Source organism: Leuciscus leuciscus (genome assembly GCF_965113295.1).
Source record: "Leuciscus leuciscus genome assembly, chromosome: 1".
Classification (NCBI taxonomy): Eukaryota; Metazoa; Chordata; class Actinopteri; order Cypriniformes; family Leuciscidae; genus Leuciscus; species Leuciscus leuciscus.
Window position 1 is genome coordinate 63,973,118 of NC_138725.1, and position 16,384 is coordinate 63,989,501.

Below are 16,384 nucleotides of genomic sequence, written 5' to 3' on the forward strand. Positions count from 1 at the left end.
CACTAAAGGTGAAGTGTATACTTTTGGTGGGAATACCTTGGGAATGCTTACAACATGTGTATGTCCTCTTATTGGTCTTGCTGTAGCTCATAGAGGTTCAGGCAGAGTACCACAAGAAGTCTTTGGAGATTCTGCAGAGTGTGCTGCCACAGATCAAAGCTCAGCAGGGTAAGACTCACCACTTCAGTGTCTGAACGTACAAGTTTGGTTAAGTGGTGTCTTTCAAATGTGTGTGTGGATCTGTTAGTAAACTTGTTTCTGTAGCTTTTAACAGATTGAAAATGATGCATTTTATCGTCTATCATGATGTGTTCCAGAGGCCTGGATAGAGAAGCCTTCATATGGAAAGGCCTTAGAGGAACATCTAGCCATCAGTGGCAGGGAGATTGCATTTCCTATCGAGGCGTGCGTCACCATGCTGCTAGAATGTGGCATGGAGGAAGAGGTGCGAGACTGCTGAGAAAAAGCACAGTGTGCCTTATGTATACACAGTTTGTCTAACAAACTGAGGGACGAGTCATAACTATTGTCTGTGGTAATCAACGGCATTTCACAGATGCCATTCAGAGACATTATACTGTAGATAACCCTAAATATTCACTAAATATTTCACCTTGATTAAAGGGATAGTTCACCCACAAATGAACATTTTGTCATTACTTACTCACCCTCAAGTTGTTCCAAACTTGCATGAGTTTCTTTCTTCTGTTGAAGACAAAGGAAGGTATTTTAAAGAATGTTGGCAACCAGACAGTCGACGTAACCATCGACTTCCATAGTAGAAAAAAAAAAATATATACTATGGAAGTCAAATTTGGTCCTGGGGGGGTCCTGCACAGACAGTTTAGCTTCAACCCTAATTAAACACACCTGAACCAGCTAATCTAGGTTTTCAGGATAATTATGCTGCGTCCAAAATGTAATACTTCTCTACTTTAAAGTATGCAAAAAAAAGTATGGCAAAGAGTATGTCTGAATACATAGTATTAAAAAAAACAGAAGGTGAAAAGTACCTGGAGACCTACTACTTGCGGAGTACGCATGCAATGGATACGGGACAGGATTTATGAAGACGCTACTGACGCTGTACAGTATGTCACATGACAGTAACAACATGGCCGATATAGTACATCCGAATATCATCCATAATATAAAGAACGCACTTTTTAAAGCACTTTTCGTGAAATAAATTAATATGTAGTACCTACTCAGTATGCGATTTTGCCACTAGATACATTCAGGCAAGTGTGTTTGGGCAGGTTGGAGCAAAACTCTACAGGACATTGGCTCTCCAGGAGCAGAATTGGACAACACTGCTGCATGGTGTCCCAATTAGCATTTTAGCCTATGTGTTTCTTCAAAGTCTTCCATTGTGTAGCCTACAGTGAGTGGTCCCCCATTGTGCAACACAATAGTTTGAAGGGACCCAATATAGGCTATTTCCTGTATTTCTGCTGTTATCATGACAAAGCTGCTTGTTTTCAAACCTTTTTTAACAGAAACTGGGTGTATTAATATACAAAATAAACCAAAATTCTTTTTTTTTTTGTGATCTCAGTAATTAAGAACTATACAGCAACAGTTATTGAGATATTTATAATATTATATAAGAAATATATTTCACTTTATTGAGCATGTTCATTTAGGAAATAAGATTTTTTTTATTTTATTTTTTTATTTATTAATTCAAATACTTTTTGCCATTTTGGCACCTCAAGATTACTAAGGCCCTCTAGTGGGCCCTGGCCTCCTGGTTGAGAACTCTTCCTGTCACTTCAGGGTTTATTTCGGGTGGCTCCCTCAGCCTCCAAGCTGAAGAAACTTAAGGCGTCACTGGACTGCGGGGTTCTTGATGTGCAGGAGTACTCAGCCGACCCACATGCCATTGCAGGTGAGCATCTGCTTCTTTCCTATCAGCTTCCTATTGTTCACTGATCTACCGCAGTGTCCTTTTAGTCGATCGCAGCTACAAAGGCTCAGACCCCACGGCAGTTCACATTAAATTCTGTCTCAGGTTAATTTGATCTCATTACAGCGGGCCTGAAGCGTGACCTAGTAGCCGCCAGGTAGGGGGGCACAGATGACAGTCGCTACATGCTGGTTGTGGCTTTTGACAGCTCATTTGTCAGGCTTCCCTTTAGTATTTTAAGCAGGGAAAGGCACACCTCCACACACATCCTATCACAAGTGCTAAGTTTCCCTCTTTCTCCATGTCCCTTCCTCTTTCACTCTCTCCTTCTCTCCACTGACCTCTTCCCTTCCTCATCTGCTTCCCTCAGGGGCGTTGAAGTCTTATCTTCGTGAACTTCCCGAACCTCTAATGTCCTTTGAACTCTATGATGAATGGATTCAAGCCTCAAAGTGAGTATTGACTGTTTACACCAACACACATGCCATTTCCCAGCACCATTTGCCATTTTCGTATTGATGTGAGACATAAGGTCTGTTTCAAAAACATATTGAGCTGCCTACCTGGCGGAATCAAATGCGAGTTGTCAATTGAGCAAATCCTTACACAAAATATACTTAGTAAGTAAAGTTCAAGTATATTTTACAATTGTAAGTTTATTATTTCAGAGTTTTACAGAAGAATATTTCCTACCAAGAAAACGTCTCAGGTTACGACTGTAACCTATGTTCCCTGAGAACAGGGAACGAGACACTACGTCAGAATGACGCTATGGGGAACGCCTCAGGCGTGACAGGTGTCTGAAATCAAATATCATCTCACAGCAATCATGCTGACCGGCGACAGCCCGTGAATCATTAGCGTGAATGATTAATGTGCAACCTGCAAGTATAAAAGGGGCGCTTTGCAGACATGACAACATCCTATCGTCTGAAGGGACTGTTGCAGGCAGGCCCCGAGGCATGGCAGGAAGACGTAGTGTCTCGTTCCCTGTTCTCAGGGAACATAGGTTACAGTCGTAACCTGAGACGTTCCCTTTCGAAAGGGAACTCTACACTACGTCAGAATGACGCTATGGGGAACGATATACCAACGCCACCATGCTAAGGGGAGTGCCTGCCAAAAGGCAGTGACAACTGTCAGAACCGGCAATTCAAATGAACGCTAGTACCACTCACCCCCAGGTCACACTGAGCTGTCAGTGACAGCACTCCCTACGGTCATAGCCCAAGCTAAAGGACACCACAGAAAACCTCCATAAACATAGTTTAGTGAAAGGTCTACCTGGGCCTGCTCAAGGGCCAAGGACCACAACTTCAACTTCTTAGAAGGGGTCCCTTCTAGGGAATGTGGCTAGGGAACCTGAGGAACCCCAGCCAGTCACTATTCAGGGGAACGTGCCGCCTGAAACGCCACCAGGCAGGCCTGACCTGGTGTCACTATATAAGACACTACAGTCTGGCCACTTCCTGTCTGTCCGAAGACAGAGCCTCTGGACACTTGCCTTTAGGAAGGCAGCCAACCCGAGGGACTGTGAAGCAGGCAGTGAACCACTCGGACCGGATCTCAGAGACGGGATATCCTGGAGAGTATGACTCAGCATAGTGCTTTACAACCCTTGCCAGCGAGGGGAGTTTCTCTACTCAATCCACGGATCAACTCAGTGTTTGTGTTTCAAAACACTGAGGAGGCCTGTGAGGGCCTAAGGGCTGATCTAACTGGGAGGCCTCAAGAGAGGCCTACGACCGACTGACCAGACTCAGGAGACCACATACTCATACTGACCCTCAGTGAGGGGAGGAGCATTAGATCTACCTGGTAGGCAACCAGGCTGTAGCAGGAAAAAGAGGTTCCAGGAGGGAACCCGTAGCAGAGAATAAAAACTTGAGTCGAGCCAGGGCGCAAGCTCACCTTCGCTAGCTGCCTGATAAGGTCTGCTAAACTGAAAGTAAGCGGCCACTAGCTTACAAAAACCCAGCACCACTGTGAAACTACTCTCAGGGAGACCTGGAGAGGCCTTACTACCTGACAACCACAGTATGTGGGAGCTCACTTTCAGAGAGGCCTGGTGAAGCCTACTATCTGATAGCCACAGAACGTGGGAGCTCACTTTCAGAGAGGCCTGGGGAGGCCTACTACCTGACAACCACAGTATGTGGGAGCTCACCTTCAGAGAGGCCTGGTGAAGCATACTATCTGATAACCACAAAACGTGAGAGCTCACTTTCAGGGAGGCCTGAAGAGGCCTACTACCTTAAAGACCATGCTAAGTGGAAACGCACAGTAAGTGGGAGCTAACCCTCCAGGGAGGCCTGGTAAGGCCTACTACATGACAACCACAGTATGTGGGAGCTCGACTTCAGGGAGGCCTAGTGAGGCCTACTACCTGATAACCACAGTGCATGGGAGTTCACTTACAAAGAGGCCTAGAGAGGCCTGCTACATGACAACCACAAAACGTGGGAGCTCAACTTAAGGGAGGCCTAGTGAGGCCTACTACCTGATAACCACAGTGCATGGGAGTTCACTTACAGAGAGGCCTGGAGAGGCCTACTACCTGACAACCACAGTATGTGGGAGCTCACCTTCAGAGAGGCTTGGTGAAGCCTACTATCTGATAACCACAGAACGTGGAAGCTCACTTTCAGAGAGGCCTGGAGAGGCCTACTACCTGACAACCACAGTATGTGGGAGCTCTCCTTCAGAGAGGCCTGGTGAAGCCTACTATCTGATAACCACAGAACGTGGGAGCTCAAGAAAAACCACATTAAGTGGAAACTCAAAGTATGATGGAACTCAACTCCAGGGAAGCCTGGTGAGGCCTACTACCAGAGAACCATGACATGAAGGAGCTTACTTTCAGGGAGGCCTGGAGAGGCCTACTACCTGAAAACCACAGCTGACAGTGGACCAGACTGGCAGTCCAGTTGACTGTCTATGGGGCTTTGCCTTCAGGGAGGCCTTATGAGGCCTACTACCTGATAGTTCAACCTCAGGGCCACTTAGTACCACAGTATGAGGGATTCAGCCCTCAGGGAGGCCTAGTAAAGCCTACTACCTGATCCCCACAAAAAAATGTGGGAGCCCATCTTCAGGGAGGCCTGAAGAGGCCTACTTCCTGAAACGGTCTAATCAGCTGGATGTGTACTGCTGCTGGGGACTCGCCTAACAGGGAGGCCCGGTCGAGCCTACTAGCTGATAGCGAGTCTTTCTGCTACTTTAATGAACACTGCTGGAACCATACTAATAAAAAAAACTTTCCTAAAGTTTTGACCTAGTGTATGCTCCACAATGTTGTGACCCACCTCCGAGGAGGCCTGTTAAGACCTACTACTCGGTAGTGAGTCTTCTGCCCGAACTACCAGGGCCAACCAACGAAGGTGAGCTGGCCTAGGAGCCCTATCTTAGGGGCTACCCGGTCAAGGAGGCCTGCTGGGGCCTACTACCTAACTGTGCAGCCTTCAAGGCAGAAAAACTGTTACTACAGCGCTTACAGCATCCTGGTACCTAACCACATCGCCAAAGGCAGTGTACTCAGCACAAAGCAAAACCCTCATAGCAGGGGAGTACAACATACGCCACTCTGCCTAGTGGAGGCCCCATTTCAAGGGCCTACCTACTAAATGCATGGGCGTCAGCTCATGGCAATGCCCTGGCTTCAAGGGAGCGGAGTTCAAATACCGGAATGAAATGTAGTTAGAACTGCCTGCTCAACCGGAGCCATCGTGGTGTGAGGTAGATAATACAGAGCTGAGAATGGATTACTCAAAACTACCCCGCGTTTAGTGGGGGAGTAACACCATATGCCCCTGAAATGTTAGACAGGGAGCGGGCCTGCAAGTGGCTCCAAAGGGTAACAGGGATTTGTCCTGTGCCCAGCCTGGGGAAGCGGGGCTTGCTTGCAAGCCAACCAACCTTCACCCCTCGTTCGAGTGGCTCAGCTCAATGGGCTGAGTGGAGCCAGCTCTAGAGGCCTAATCCAAGTAGCTCTGTTCGGCAGGGTCTGGCAAACTATCACATCGCTGAGCGAAAGACAGCCTAACCCTGCCTGAAGGATCATACCTCAACTACCACCCTGCATTACTCTACCACCCCTGAATGCAGTGAAAGGGGCGGGCCTTGGCCAACAACTCCCATTTAAGGGAGGAGGCTGAAATCTAGGGGAGGAAGCCTAACACATAATGAATGTGGCAGCTATACTTAGCAGAACGCCTCCAACATCCCAAACCTAGCCTAGGCCAGCTACAGAGGCGGCCCGGGTTAGGGCCGACCTACAAGCATAGATCTACCTGAGAGCTCGGAGGAGCCACAGCCTACTTGATTGAGAGGCTGTAAAACACTCACCTACTGACACCTTACAGAGCTCAGGGGAGCGAAGTACTCAGGATACCAATGTCACAAACCAATAGGTAAGACATAAGATCTATCTGAAGCGCCAGCGTCAGTCTAAACCTAAAGCAAAAAAGTTCTTTTTTTTTTTTTTTTTTTAGGAAGACCAACTACTCTACCCCAGGGTGGCTAACAGCCCTGCGGCTAAAAAGAAATGAGCGGTGGCCCACCACGCATAAAAAATGTTATGACAGGAAGGCCATCACATACTCAAAACGGAAGCCAATTTTCCTTGAGCTTCTCGTTAGATCGTTCCAGCCACCAACTGGGGAGGCTTCAGGGCCCTGAAGTCTCCATACTTTACCTTTTTATTCTAAGAATGACCCCTAGGTCTATACAGGGAACAAGGCTTCTGTAGAGAGATACAAATAAGTGTTAGTTATACACACAAATTCTCCAAAAACCAAAAAAGTTCACCTGCGGCTTGCGGAGTGAAGACTTCACCAGAAAGGTCTCAACGAACCTGGGGTCCACCACTTTTACATGCCTAAAAGAGGCACTCACATCAACCAGTTGCTACGGCGGGCCATCAGAACATAGTTCTCATCATAGGCCCAACCCCAGGACTGGTGTAACGCAAACGCCTGGGGAGTAAAGAAGAGGGAGAGGGCCGGTAGAAAAAGCCCTCCAGGGAGGTCATACCCTTACTTGCGCTGAGCGCTGCTCCGCTTGCGCTGAATGACCTCCCTTAAGTCCCTCTTCTTGCGGGAGGCTCGCCTTCTCTGCGTCCTACTCCTCCCTGGAGGGGGCGCACGAGAGGCAACACTAGACCTCTGGCCCTGTCTATGGTCCTCGGACCAAGACGGACCAGGTCCTCCCGCCTGCCTGGGCCGGGGCCTGGATCTCAGCGGTATACAAGTTTTAAATGCGGCTGAGCGCGCCTTCGCCTCCCTAAACTTTCCAACCACCGCCTCAACGGAGGTGCCGAAAAGTTTAGTGGGCGAAACTGGTGAATCAAGGAGAAGGGCCTTTTCCTTCTACCCGATATCAGCCAAGTTGAGCCACAGATGCCTCTCCATGGCCACCATCGCCGCCATCGACCGGCCGATCGCGGCAGCAGTCTGTTTAGTGGCCCGGAGAGACAAATCTGTGGTCCGGCGCAACTCAGCGACCGCCTCAGGGGACAGCCCCGTCCCCTGGTCGAGATCCCGCAGCAGATCAGCTTGGTAGGCTTGGAGCACTGCCATGGTGTGAAGGGCAGCACCAGCCTGACCTGCTGCCATGTACGCTCTGCCATTCAGGCGAGCCGTGACTTTAAGAGGCTTGGATGGCAGAGTCGGAGCTTTTAGTGTCGACGCCCGCCCAGATACGAGATAGTTAGCAAACGTCTCGTCAATGGGCGGCATCGACACATAACCATACTCCCCGATCCCCTCAACATCAGCGAAATTACCCCGCTGATGTCGATGAATACGGGCCGAGTATGGTTTCTCCCATGCCCTCTCGATCTCAGAATGAAGATCCGGAAGGAATGGGAGGCTCCGTTGAGCTGGTGGTCTATGTTCAGGGAGAAATCGATCGTCTAACCGGCCGCGAGCGATCTCTCCCTGAGCGCGCCGCCATGGCAACTGAAGCTTGTCAGTGGCGCGCTCCATAACTTCCACCAACTCAGCGTACATGGTGCAGGATGGCTGACGAGGTTGAGGATCTGATTCATCCTCCTCAGCCATCTCTTGCCCAGCCTGAAGAGCACTCGCTGCAGTATCAGTAGGAGAATCTTCTCCGTCATCCACCTGCAGCTCACTCTCGTCAGCCGATGACTCGTCCGAGAGGTGAACAACCCTCTCGAGACTGTCAGCGAGCTCCATCTGGGAGCCCCATGAAACGCGTCGCCGCTCTGCCTCGGCACGAGCGGGACCCGATCCGCGAGGACCAGATGCTGAACTCTCTCCCCTCGAGAAGAGAGCCAGACGAGAGCGGAGCGTTCTCATAGGAAAACACTCACAGTTTGCACAGGATGCTCCCTCGAGAGCATCCCGTGCGTGCTCTTCACCCAGACAGTACACGCACATCTCGTGAGTGTCACCCGGCGACAAATATCTTGGGCACGGGTCAACACATTTGACAAATTTCTTAGGACTTGCCTTGGACGTGCGTTTCATTTCCTTGCTGGAGTAGACGTTTTTAATTACAGACAAAAACAGTCCCTGAAGACGAAAAGATGTTGTCATGTCTGCAAAGCGCCCCTTTTATACTTGCAGGTTGCACATTAATCATTCACGCTAATGATTCACGGGCTGTCGCCGGTCAGCATGATTGCTGTGAGATGATATTTGATTTCAGACACCTGTCACGCCTGAGGCGTTCCCCATAGCGTCATTCTGACGTAGTGTAGAGTTCCCTTTCGAAAGGGAACTGCCAATTTCATAAATTTTATACAGCATACTTGAAAAAAAAAACATACTTGTATGTTAAAGCATACTTAAGTACTAAAGCATATTTGTACGTTTTCTTTAAGTGAACTTAACATCACACTTACAGTTTACTCATACCGTGGACGAGCTGCTTGTAAAATCAACCCAATATAAATATGTTTAAGTGTAGGTTAATAGCAAAAGAGATCAAGTTCAGTTCCATGCATGAACATACAGCAGTTTTTCCTTATTCTGTACCTTAATGCATCTCTCCTTATGGCCATTCTCTAGTATTCAAGATATGGACAAAAGGCTTCAAGCCCTGTTGGGTACATGTGAGAAACTATCATCAGACAATTTGAACAACTTCAGGTTTGTGGTGCTTATTTACTTATTATTTGTTATTTCTGACAAGGTTTTTGTCTTTAAATGAGTCATGAATGCAACAGCTCATTAGCAGAGAGGAGTGTCACATCTCGGTCATATCATGAGCGATGTGGCAATTCCTTTATAGTCAGGAAGTGTGTGTTGTTCTGTATATTCAGAGTTCATTAGCCCTGCTGAGAATATTTTTGAGTTTGGAAATATCATTTAGTCTAAGCTGTTTAATGTGCCAACAGATGCTGTCTTCTAGCTAGGACAAATTCAGCCTTTCATTTTGCCCTAAATGACATGGCTAAAGACAGCTTAGCTAAAAGCCACAATAATTCATATTATATCATTATCATCAAGGAATAAATTCGAACAAAGCTACGGTTTAAGAAAATAAGGAGGCCTGTTGATATTGGTTATGCATTTTCTTTACAAATTCCACTGTCAAATCCTGTGAATGTTTGGCATGCCTTTACTTCTAACCCACATGACAAGGTTTCCAGATATAGGCTGTGGGTCATTGCTGTTTGAATGCACCTGGCTTGAGTCAGACCTACTGAAATATTGATAATATACAGCGACAGGAATAGCAAATGTATGAGTGAATGTCAGGGCTAAAACCTTTTGTCAAACTGAGATTTCAACTGAAACTGTTTCTCCCCTCTTTTCTAAACAGATATCTAATCAAATTCTTAGCCAAACTCACAGAGTATCAAGACGCTAATAAAATGACACCAGGTAACATTGCAATAGTTCTTGGACCCAACCTTCTGTGGACACATTCAGAAGGGTGAGTGCATGTCCTTTGTTTGGCTTACTTCTCTCATTTATGTGGATAGCTGGAAATTCACAAAGCAATTCAGTGACAAATGAAAATTCTGTTATTGCTTACAGTGCATACATATGACTTATGACTTTGTTACTTTTCTTATGTGGAGCATAGTGTTGTTATTGTTAACTAAAACTATTAAATATTTTCTTTAAAGTGCCCCATTATGCTTTTTTTCAATATTACCTTACATGTAGTGTGTAATATAGCTGTTTCCAGACATCCCACCCTGCAAAAACTAATTTCCGAGAGGTAGAGCACCACTCTTAATAAGTGAAAGATACATACTACATTGTATTATATTAGATTCATTCGCGTAAGCCGCTTAAAGGTGCTCTAAGTGATGCCGGGAGTGTTGACATTCGAATTGTTGTCAAACAAAACGGAGGCTAGCTAGACCCTCCCTCCTCCTCATCCCGTCTCCTCCCCCCTCCTCCCGGCATAAAAAAAAAGTCAAAGTAGTTACTAAAAACAAAGTTAAGTTTTATTGATACTTCATTCAATGTGTAATGTCACCAAGTTAGATAAATGCTTTTATATATTGCAGAACAGAATGCAGAAAAAGAGAAACATTGACTTAAAATCGTTTCGCTACCTGAGGTTATAACTATAACGTTAGCTCCCATACAAGGACGCAATAATAGCAAGATAACGTTAGCTTCGCGTTTCCCAGTGAGCATAAACAACGGCGGTGGCGTAAACAAATTTATTTGTCAACAAAGTTGTCAATAGCCTATAAATGAACATTGAAATCCATAACAAACAGTGGGTGAAAACAATCATTCACACAAATTGTCGCCCTACTGTGAATTTGCTTGACCATTTACAATAGAGATTGATCGCTAGCTGAAACATATATTGTGTTCACCAAAGCTAACGCTGACTGCATAGTTCTAGCTAATTACACCCTTGTGTTGGTTTGGCGAACATGAACGTCAATTTAGAAAGAAAGATGGATTTACCTGTTCTGCAAAAACAGAGCAACTGAATGTCGGATTGGAAGCCCTTCTGCCGGCGGAGTTCTCGCCACCTTTCGAGGGTTTTTCCGATGTAAATTCGGGACTTTGCGCGTTCCTTATCCTTGTCCCTCTTCTTTGCAATTTGTTCATCGGAACGTCGTCTCTTTAGTCGTGTGTCGGCCATAATTCAAACTTCCCTCTTCATGCTTCTCTCTCCTCCACACACCCCCTTCATGTGCACGCGCACTAACCCCCAAACCCCACCCTCCAATACTTCTTGTCGGTGATTGGCTGGAGCACTGTTTGTTGTGTTTCGTGGTGCGGGTGAGCCCAGTTTGTTTTTGTTGCCGTTTGTGGAGCCTGTGGTGTCTACAGAGACCGTGTTTTTTTACAGTGTGTTCAGGGGACAGGCAGCTAGCGGATAGTGAGGAGATGTTTGCTGTATGTGACAAAAAATGTTTTGGCCTAAAAAACGCGTGACATCACTTAGAGCACCTTTAACACGGGTTCGTTCATTCAATACTATTTGTTCACTGAAAGTGAAAATTATGTAGGCTAGTGTCATGAAATAAGAGGGGAGTCTCAACGAACTTCAAACAGAAGAGGTCACAGGAGACGCATTTGAAAAGTGTGTTAGTACCTGGGGTAAACGATAATGAAACGAAAACTAAAAATGTCAAATTAAAAGCTAGTTCAAAATATGAATAAATACTTAAATAGTACATCAATTATTTAAAAATGACAATGCAGAACGAATGAAGAATCCATACAACAGCCATTCATAGTGACCACGCCTATCAAGCTTCAGGAATGACATCGATACACACCATTAAAGTCATGTTAAAGTTTTCTGTGTAGAACAGTGACATTCAAGTTTTTTTTTTTTTTTGGAGCTCTACAGATGTAGTCACCATGAATAGTTTTTTTTTATAGAGAAGAACCGCATGAAGATTGTTCCACAAAAGAAAAAAAAGTCATATAGGTTTGGATCGACATGAATGAATGACATTTGTGGGTAAACTATTTCTTTAATGGATCTAGTAGTTTTATATTATGAAATGTGTAGATCAAATGGGTCCTTGTTCTTCACAGAAACATGACGGAAATGATGACCACCGTGTCCCTGCAAATCGTTGGCATCATTGAGCCGATCATCCAGCATGCTGACTGGTTCTTCCCTGGAGGTTAGATAGAAAGAGTTGTGAAAGCATATTCGCACATACCCACGAGCTTGTTCTCCTGTGAGATTTGGACTAATTTGTCTTTGCTATTCTTAGATATTGAGTTCAACCTGACAGGCAGCTATGGCAGCCCGGTACACACCAATCACAACTCCAACTACAGCTCCATGCCCTCGCCAGATATGGACCAATCAGATCGCAAGCAGCAGCACGAGCAGAGCCGACGCCCACTCAGTGTTGCTACTGACAACATGATGCTTGAATTCTACAAGAAGGATGGGTAGGTTGTTCTGCGCTCTTGTCTGCCCCCTCCATCTCTACATTTTTCATTTCCCCTCCCACACGCTTCCATTACCTTCTCATCCCAGCCTTACTTCTTAAAGGGACAGTTCACCCAAAAATGAAGATTGTCATCATTTACTCAGCCTCATGTCATTGCAAATCTGTATGACTTTTTTTTCTTTCATGAAACAAAAGGTGAATTTTTGAAGAATATCTTGGCTAGTAGGGCTGGACAGTGAATCAAAATGAAACCGAAATCGCAATATGGCTGATTTAATTAAATAAATGCACTGCGTGTTTCAGAGGGAAGCACGGCACTTTGCAAATGCTGCTCCACACAAAGTTATTTGTTACGGTGACCGGGAGGGGACATGTTCAGTTCACTTATTTTTGTCGTGGCCACAACATATTAACTCGTGGGAACGTGATATTAAGTCGTGGGAACGTCATAATATCTTGTGGGAACGTCATATTAAGTCGTGGCCACGAGATCATTTTGTTGAGGTAACGAAATCATTATATCGTGGCCACGCGATGCAAAGTCGTGGCCTCGAGATCATATGTTGAGGGAACGATATATTTTTCTCGTGGCCACGACTTCATATTTTGAGAGAACGACATCTATTTGTCGTGGCCACGAGTTGAGGGAGCCACAGCGGCCAATACTGTAACCGTACCATAGCATAGACTGGGCTACAGCAGAGATGGAGATGACAGAAGAAATAACATTTTACTTTAAATTAGGAATGTCATATAAAGATTAAGACATGGGTACGTTGTAAGTGAAAGACACATGAAGCGCATTCTTATACTTTTTTGTCACACGCATATTTAGGGACCGTCTCACAATTACATGAGACATTGGCATAAACGTTTCTAACTTCAATAGCATTTGAAGACAATGACTTACAGTCATAAAACCAACTGTACATTGTTCACCCAGGTCTCATGTATGATGCACACCTTTTAGATTTTTGATATTTATGACAATAAACTGCTAAATCATATGCAAATATTGCTATGTAGGCCTATTTCACTACTGTATGGGATCATACACAAAATATGACAATATTTAAACCTCAATATAATTTGAAGACAATGACTTACAGTCATAAAACCAACTGTATATTGTTCATATAGGTCTCATGTATGATGCACATTGCACACCTTTAATATTTTTGATATTTATGACAATAAACTGCTAAATCATATGCAAATATTGGTATTTCACTACTGTATGGGATCATATACAGAATATGACCATATTTAAAGCTCAATAGCATTTGAAGACAATGACTTACAGTCATAAAACCAACTGTACATTGTTCATCTAGGTGTCAGGTATGTGGCATTGGTGAAATACAGCAGTATGATTTAGCAGTTTATTGTCATAAATATAAAAAATCTAAAAGGTGTGCATCATACATGAGACCTGGGTGAACAATGTATAGTTGGTTTTATGACTGTAAGTCATTGTCTTCAAATGCTATTGAAGTTAGAAACGTTATGCCAATGTCATGTAATTTTGAGACGGTCCCTATGCGTGCGACAAAAAAGTATAAGAATGCGCTTCATGTGTCTTTCACTTACAACGGACCCATGTCTTAATGCCAAAGACTGCACTATATCTTTATATGACATTCCTAATTTAAAGTAAAATGTTATTTCTTCTGTCTGTTATTTCTCTGCTGTTGCCCAGTCTATGCTATGGTACGGTTACAGTATTGGCCGCTGTGGCTCCCTCAACTCGTGGCCACGACAAATATGTCGTTCTCTCAAAATATGAAGTCGTGGCCACGAGAAAAATATATCGTTCCCTCAACATATGATCTCGAGGCCACGACTTTGCATCGCGTGGCCACGACATAATGATTTTGTTACCTCAACAAAATTATCTCGTGGCCACAACTTAATATGACGTTCCCACGAGATATTATGACGTTCCCACGACTTAATATCACGTTCCCACGAGTTAATATGTTGTGGCCACGACAAAAATAAGTGAACCGAACATGTCCCCTCCCGGTCACCGTAACTTGTACCATTTAGGGTGTCTTTTAAATAATTTTAGAGCTTGACCTCATCCAGATTCACCTTAATTATATAGAGAAGAGTGGCCAGGATGATTACCTTTAATGTTCCATTAAAAAAAGAAAGTCACATGGTTTTGAGAATGGATTTGGATTCTTTCCTATGAGTGTGAACTATCCCTTTAAATTAAACACTGCACTATTATCATTGCACTAATTGCCCATTACCGACAGGGTTAGATAGTGCCGCTTAAACCAATTAGAAGTGGCGGATGAGACAGCGGCAGATAGCTAATGTGTTCAGCGAGTAATTCACTTAGACTGGGACGTCAGTCATGTCGTTATCCAGTAACCTTTCTGTGTCATTTGTTCTCAATTGGAGTCGAACTTCGGGAACATCTCAGCGACTCCTTCAACCTCCCTCGAATAGAGCTGGTCTCGGGCTGATGGGCTGCCACGGTCTCTATGGTTACGTGGATGGAGTGTTGAAGGAGGGCCGCAGCTCCCTTATCATTCACTGAGGGGGCTGAATTTCTGCCTCTATCGACAGACACGTGGCAGATGTGCCAGGCTCTGACTCATGCCACCTGCAATGCTCCAGCAGGTGGAAAAATACCGCATACGGAGGAGGATATCCAGACTTCTGTTAGTCAGAGCCCTACTCCAGACCCCCTCACAGAAAAATACTGGGTTCTGGCAAACATTTGGCAAACACTGATGGCAATAATATTAACTGCAGAGATGTGTCAAAACATTATGTGTGTGTGTGTGTGTGTGTGTGTATATATATATATATATATATATATATATATATATATAGTTTTACAGTGCGTAATTTGACACCTTAGGTAAGTAAGTTGAATCTGACCTAAATTATAAGCACTTTAAAATACTTACAGTCTGACAGAAGACTTCTCCATGGTCTGTTCTGGCTGAAAGTCATAAATCAATGCCCCAGGAGGCAGACTTTGTAATAAAAATAGAAGTAAATGTATGATTACAATTTGTTTTTCTGTCAGTATTAGTATTGCTACAAATGCTCAATATAAACTAAAGTACAAATATCGAAAAGTTTTTCAAAGAAGGCAATATCAGCGATGGTTCTGGTGCCGGAGAAGCTTTTCGGGTGGTCGCAAAGCAGAATCTTTTCCGTTTTAAAAGCCTAAATTTAATCTTTCATCTGCTCAATTTGATTTTTTTTTTCCATGTTTTACATAAATTGACTTTCAACGGAGCAACCGAAATCTCTCAGGTTTTATTAAAATTACCTTCATAGTGTTTTAAAGATGAACAACATGATGGTGAGTAACTGATGACAAAAATGTAATTTTTGTGTGAACGGTCCTTTTAATCCCACCTGAAAATTGTTTGTGTAACCCTGACTTTCCAAGCTCAACTATTCAGCAAATCAGTTGATGTAATTATTATTCACAACTCAAGCCACATAGGCACAGTTCATTAATGGAAACTTCATAAGTAATCAAGATGAAAACAGTGGGAGAGGAGAGATATACTATATATTTTACAAAATGATGTATAGATTACATAACAGTTAATGGCGCGGATCAAGCGTATTTTAGGACTGATTTGTTTTGTTAAAGCAGAGGATATGTGTCTAATTGTTTATGTCCACAGCTCCCGGGGTAAAGGCAATTACAGTAAATGAGGCTTAATGGTGTCGCAGCAGGAAAGAGTGCCAGCTGCTCATTTAGACTGACATGTTCTCACCTCTGGACTGCCCTGATCCACCAAACACTGTCAAACTACACATGTCCCCCACTGCACTCTACATGGTTCATCGTTCAGCTGTCATTCCCTGTCTCCGTGTCATTTCCTTGTTATAGACATGTAAACACACTGCGTTTCCTCTAAAATCATTGTTTTATCTTCACTTAATGCAGCATTAGGAAAATTCAAAGGTACTGTCCACCACATTTTCTGTAATCCTGTGGGGTTTCTTTCTTTGGTCCCAATTTATATTGTGTTTTAACTACAATGTACTTACATTTAAATAAATCACTTGATGCAATGGACATATTGTGTGCATATATACTTTTACATTGTACTTATATCTTAAAA

The 16,384-nt window shown here is 44.2% G+C and overlaps 1 protein-coding gene across 9 annotated transcripts in view; it reads left to right on the top strand.

Moving 5' to 3' along the window:
- Nucleotides 1-16,384, top strand: part of arhgap44a (Rho GTPase activating protein 44a) — a 76,907-nt gene that overhangs the window by 39,081 nt on the left and 21,442 nt on the right. For 8 of the 9 annotated variants that reach the window (XR_014199018.1, XR_014199019.1, XM_082142105.1 and 5 more), the window contains exons 9-17: nucleotides 87-168; nucleotides 318-445; nucleotides 1,780-1,891; nucleotides 2,280-2,361; nucleotides 8,944-9,024; nucleotides 9,701-9,814; nucleotides 11,905-11,996; nucleotides 12,090-12,273; nucleotides 16,207-16,224. Coding sequence is in view for 7 of the 9 variants with exons in the window: in XM_082142105.1 (XP_081998231.1) it covers nucleotides 87-168; nucleotides 318-445; nucleotides 1,780-1,891; nucleotides 2,280-2,361; nucleotides 8,944-9,024; nucleotides 9,701-9,814; nucleotides 11,905-11,996; nucleotides 12,090-12,273; nucleotides 16,207-16,224 (893 nt within the window). In the remaining 2 variants the exon portion in view is untranslated. The remainder of the gene's footprint in view (nucleotides 1-86; nucleotides 169-317; nucleotides 446-1,779; nucleotides 1,892-2,279; nucleotides 2,362-8,943; nucleotides 9,025-9,700; nucleotides 9,815-11,904; nucleotides 11,997-12,089; nucleotides 12,274-16,206; nucleotides 16,225-16,384) is intronic. The other variant, XM_082142106.1, reaches the window with a different exon arrangement.